This window comes from Dendroctonus ponderosae, unplaced genomic scaffold (genome assembly GCF_020466585.1).
Source record: "Dendroctonus ponderosae isolate FM_Combo_2020 unplaced genomic scaffold, Dpon_F_20191213v2 Dpon_F_20191213_5, whole genome shotgun sequence".
NCBI lineage: Eukaryota > Metazoa > Arthropoda > Insecta > Coleoptera > Curculionidae > Dendroctonus > Dendroctonus ponderosae.
In genome coordinates this window covers 667615-673095 of record NW_026018715.1, presented here as the reverse complement: position 1 = coordinate 673095, position 5481 = coordinate 667615, and the positions used below count along the sequence as shown (strand labels likewise).

The 5481-nt window shown below is 38.6% G+C and overlaps 1 protein-coding gene across 1 annotated transcript in view; it reads right to left on the bottom strand.

Annotated features, from left to right (window-relative positions):
• Positions 1-498: 498 nt before the first annotated feature.
• LOC109545063 (DNA topoisomerase 2-binding protein 1) overlaps positions 499-5481 on the bottom strand; it is a 12656-nt gene continuing 7673 nt past the window's right edge. Inside the window, exon 2 of the mRNA XM_019915556.2 lies at positions 499-4270. Within this exon, the coding sequence (XP_019771115.2) occupies positions 552-4241 (3690 nt within the window). The 5' untranslated portion in view covers positions 4242-4270 and the 3' untranslated portion in view covers positions 499-551. The remainder of the gene's footprint in view (positions 4271-5481) is intronic.

The following is a 5481-nucleotide window of genomic DNA, read 5'->3' as shown; positions in this document are numbered from 1 at the left end:
ATAAAAATGGTTCGCATATACAGTATTGGAAAGTATGTGTGTGACTCTCCCCCCACCTTTCATTTGACAAGTTAGGAAAAACGTTTTTAAGGAAAGTGGTTTTTGATGGTATTTTGACTAAAATTTGACTAAAAAAAAACTATGTTTCACTTATCGGGACAATTTCTGTATAAAACCGACTTTTTAAGATACCGTTTGAAATTACGTCATCTAGTGGCCATATGAGAAATTTCAAAATAATTTCCAGGAAATTATTTTCTTCAAGTTTGTCATCACTTTTTCTCGATCACTCTACAACACATACTTTCCAAGATACAGCCGCTTACCATCCTTATTGCGACACCCTGTATATTGACAGATTATTTTCTCCTCCAGCTTAAAGAAAATTTATAAAAATCAGGAAACATCAGGAATAGAAAGAAAAACAAAGCAAACTTGCTCATAACTAATGTCAGACGTATTTTTTTCTCTTGAAACTAAGAATATTTAAAAACTACATTTTTTGTAAAAAATAAAGGTTTATTACGTACTGATTGATAACACAAGTCAAATCACCTATAATATTTTGAGAAGTATGGTATCACGTAATCAACATCTTCTTTGTTACTTCTCCATAAAAAGTCATTGATATAAATTGTATTAATACATTTGATTCCTTGTTCGGCTAGTACCACAAACGCCGACAGATCTTTAACAGTTTTCAATTCAATCAGACAATGAGTTGCGTGAATTGGATCATCAAACGGAGGATTCACGCTGACCACAACGCCTCCACCCGCTTCTATAACATTGACAATTGGCTCTCGGTTTCCGGCGACGACGATAGCTCGTAAGTCGCTAAACGCACCATAACCTCTTCTCTTAATTTCTTTTCTCCAGAACGGGATGCAACTGGCTTTATCTTCAAACTGAATGTTGACACGTGCCTTGGGATTACCAAATTCGTACTCCTCTTCATCCAAGAAATGTCCAGCAGCTATACAGTTATCCACGTAGGATGTATGTATTATCCACTTACCAGCTGCCATACAAGCTAGCGTTTTTTCATTTCTTCCCGGCTTTCCGCAAACCAAATGGGTACATGAAGGATCATAAGCTCCCATTTCCGAAATCAGCCCTCCCAATTTTTTTAAATCGTTTGCAAGTTGACTACGTTTAGTTGCCTCAATCCCAGACAGCAGAAACACTTTCTTTACAGAATTTTGAGCCTTTTCTTCGCCAAAATCCCAGCCTACTGTACACACTTGAGATTGGATTTCAGTATTGGTTTTAACAATACCTGGAACATTCACCACACTCTCGAACGTTCTACTCGATCGTTTAGTGGCACTCGAGCTGCCACTGGCCATCACTCTGAGATGCAGTTCTTGCAATTTTTGATGAACAGCTGTCTCATTACATTCAACATTCGGCTGCTGATCCACTGGATGTTCACTTTCAGGCTCTTGGGTTTCTTCTTTATCTGTCATTAACCTAGCGTCATCTTGAAGTGCATACTCTTCTCTACCCAAGACTTTGTCTATAAGACGTCGTTTTAGTTCCGACAGCGGTGTGCTATTTCGGCGTTTGGGCGGAACAAAATCTGGAAATGAGTTAACATATCTCTGCATCTCCTTTCGCAACCCAGGCGATGGATTTGGTCTGATGAATTGGCCAATCGGCGTTTCTGGGGTTTTGGGACTCCAAGCTGTTGGCGGCGTCGACATGACTCTATCATTAAAAGGGTCCTTCAGGATTTTATTTATTGGGGTAACCAATTTATTGGGGATTTTTACCGGTGTAGATTCCGTATTTCCAGGTGCGCAAAATTTACTACACTGACCTTCATCAGTTTCAGGTTTGACAACACTTTTACTTTTCCCAATTAGAAACTCTTGCAAAGGAACATTTATGCCCGTCTTTAAACATTCCAAAAGCCAATCCTTAGTTACCACAGGCAAATTCCATTTTAACGCACCTTCATACTTCTTTCCACTAGCTTCTGCACTAACTAGATGAGTGGACATCATGATATTTTTTTCCGGACGAGCCTTACGACACAACAGCTCTTGAAATATTCCTCCGAGGGCCTCAATAAGAGTGCCAAGAAAATCCCTTTCCATATCGACATAACCGCTTAAAGTCACAACGCAATCCTTCAAAGGTTGAGTTGCAGGCACTTGAATTGGCCTGTGGAAATATTCAATTTTACTGCATAAAGAATTATTGTTTATACATTCCAACAGCCACAAGTCATTTAAAACTTCCTGAGCTGACGGTAATTTTATAGGATTTGCGTAAATCATGGGTAATATCACGTAATCACAAACCCCCTTAAAACTTTTCTCAACGACAGTTCCACGAGCGTTAGTGATGTGTTGTTGAAAATACTCTGCGTTTTCGCCTTCAAAGTCTCCCAGAAAAAATTTGCAAGACTCGAATATAGGCGACACCTCAAGATCACACATTTCGGAGGCCACTTGAGACGCTTGCATTAAAGTGTTATTTGACTTGTTTGATATGTTGTTCTGTTCTACGGGAGATGAACTTTTTTTCGATAGCTTGGAATGGATAGTAAATTTTTCGTTCCCAGGGGCTTCAAGTGACGTCAAATTATCCTGACCTTTTAGAAGTTTTGCTAATGTATCGTCATCTTCATCTTTATTTACTTTACTTTCAAGATATTTTTGTGTGAGAACATCTTCATTTTCGTCAACTGGATTTGCCATTGTCCGTTCAGATGCGTCAGATGACATATCATTCCGAAGGAAACTTAAAACTTTCTGACTCAAAGGTGAACCCATTTCTGGGGCTCTAGAAACGTCTGCTCCATTAGATGCTTCATTGCTCCTCACTAGATACTTTTCTTCCTCAGCCTGCCTTTGTTGCATAATAGAATCATACAACCACTTAACATTCACGAAATAGCACGGACCTCCCATTGCTTTTATAGTAGTTACCTCGGAACAAGTTGGGTCGCCAACCAAAACATGGGAAACTCTGGTAGAAAATGAATCATACCGGGTTGCTCCACTTATATTAATGATTTTATTTAGCTTTTCTCGGTGGCTCGAGCTAAAACCCACAACATAAACTGAGCAACCATCCAAAAAGTTTCCACCATTTTTTATTTTTTTGATATCCATTTTATCCACTAGATTTTCATCAGCCTTCCTTTTACTGCTACCAGTAATCGTGCTATCATTTCTAGTATTCTGTAGGGTGTCTTTGGGGAGATAAGTATCGTTTACAGTATTGTTAATTTGAGATTTTCGTATACATTCGCCGATGGAACTAACCGTCGAAAAATTTGGATCAATATTTTCACCTTCTTTTGTAGGCGTTGATGTTAACACCTTAACATGATAATGTTCGCGAGGCAAAGCATACCCTTTCTTAATGCTGTCATAAACCCACTCCTCGGTAACACATGATATATGGGATGTATTTCTCGCTGCTTTATATTTTTCACTTGTGGTTCCTGCCGAGCCGCAACACACTAATATATCAGTTTCAGACAACTTTAGCTTCATTTCCATTCTGCCCCCATTGCCAGCTATAACTGTAGATAATTTCAATCTTTCCTTGGATGATGAAATACCTGTACTACAAATAGTTAACTTGTGTAGCGCCGGGCACTTGAACTTTTCAAGGAGCTTTGGATCATTTGCACTAACATAATTGGATTTATTTTCCTCAAATAATTCATCTATCCAATTAGGTAGCATCAATTTCACCCCTTTTTCAGCAGCAAGCATATATTTTTCTGATTTTGTTCCATCGCATATTAGATGCGTAACTAAATCGGTAAAGTTTCCATTATACAAGCCACCCATCAGTTGTACTTTGTTTTTAATTTTTTCTTTATCATTTTTTGATAAGTGCGTGCTGGTAACTTTACATCCGTACATTGCCACATTCAAAATAGGCCACTTGAATTTAGGAATTGGTTTTCCTTCCACTGAACAAACGCTGATTGCCATGGGTCCCACAACACAGCATTTCTTATCGGTGAATTTGCTGAAATCTTTTCCGTCTAAATTTTCAACTACCAGATAATCAAGATTTGTTAGTTCTAGTTCATTTAAATTCGCTTCTTTAACCCAAAGTATATCTTTCACTAATGGCTTGCATAAATCATAAGCTTGTGTCATCACTGAAGAGGCTTTAGACTCATCGGTAATATCGTCCTGAAGAAGAAAGGTCATACGAACATCAGCCATATTAGAAATGTCCACACTGCTATATGTTGTTACGTCCATAGAGTATTAGTAGGCCGGTTGTGGCCCAACTGAAAAAGATAAAGATAATTCAATTATCATATCAGATTTGCCATCGAATTACCATGCTTAATGTTAACGGAGTGATTAAAAATTGGCGTAATTCTTCAAAATTCGTGTTATACATGAGTACTGGAACATTTGCGAAACATGAAACATATGTTCAAAAAACTTTCAACTTTGTAATTAAACAAGATTCTAAAGTAATAATGGATATCAAATATAAACGGGATTGACTTCAGTGTAGGGAGTAGAACAGTCGAGAAAAGTGGGCGGGGTTTTATGATAGTTGGCCGAAACAGAAATCTTGAAAAAAGTTGATAGAGGGATGTGCTCCTTAAGAAGCGTGAATGATCGGCTGTGGATCGGCCCCTTCGTGGTGTGCCCCGGGCAACGGCAGTAAACTATTTAACTCAACGAAATGTGTCCAATAGGGTAATCCGATATTGAAACGCATTAAATCTGACCTGGCAGCCATTAAATATGACAAATAAGAAAAATGGACCGTTTTGAACACTCAACCGAAAACATCAAATTAGAAACCAAAGCTGTGAAGAAGTGTCAGATAAATAAATAAAACAGTATTTAAAATGTGGTCGATTCCAGATGTTGTTACGTGCAAATATTTTGCCGTAAACCTGTTAATTTGTTTTCGACCTCGGTATGCGTGTGCAAGTTATTTGCCAAGCATATCTGTTTTGGTTTTTTATCATAGAGTTAAATTTTGGCTGTAAAATCCGAACCTAGCAAATTTGGCGATTCTTATCGCAGTTTCGATTCTTATCGAAGGTGAAAGAAATGTTTGGTAGATTGCGGGCTCACGTGTCCGTTAGGGCCAATGAATTTGGTGATTTTTGATTCCTGCGCCAACGGAAGGTTGGGGGGAGGAAAAACTTCTACTGGTGTAACGGTGGATTTTTGGTAGAGGAAGAAAAATTAGGCCGTGACGATCAGATAGGCAGGTCGATTTTTGAGTTTGTTCCGCACGGTCGGGCTTTGAGATTTTCATTGTGTTCAGCGCTACCACATGGTCGGTTTTTAAAAAGTTTTAGAATCAAGAAATTCATTGATGGTGGCATTGATGGATTGATGGTTTGCAAGAGGCCTTTCTTTCCGCTGGGAAAAGTAATCATCTAATCGGCGAGTTGAAATTTTTGAGACCCAAGAACCAGATAGACGAATCCATGATGGCCGTTATGACCACGTGGAATTGATCCGAGAT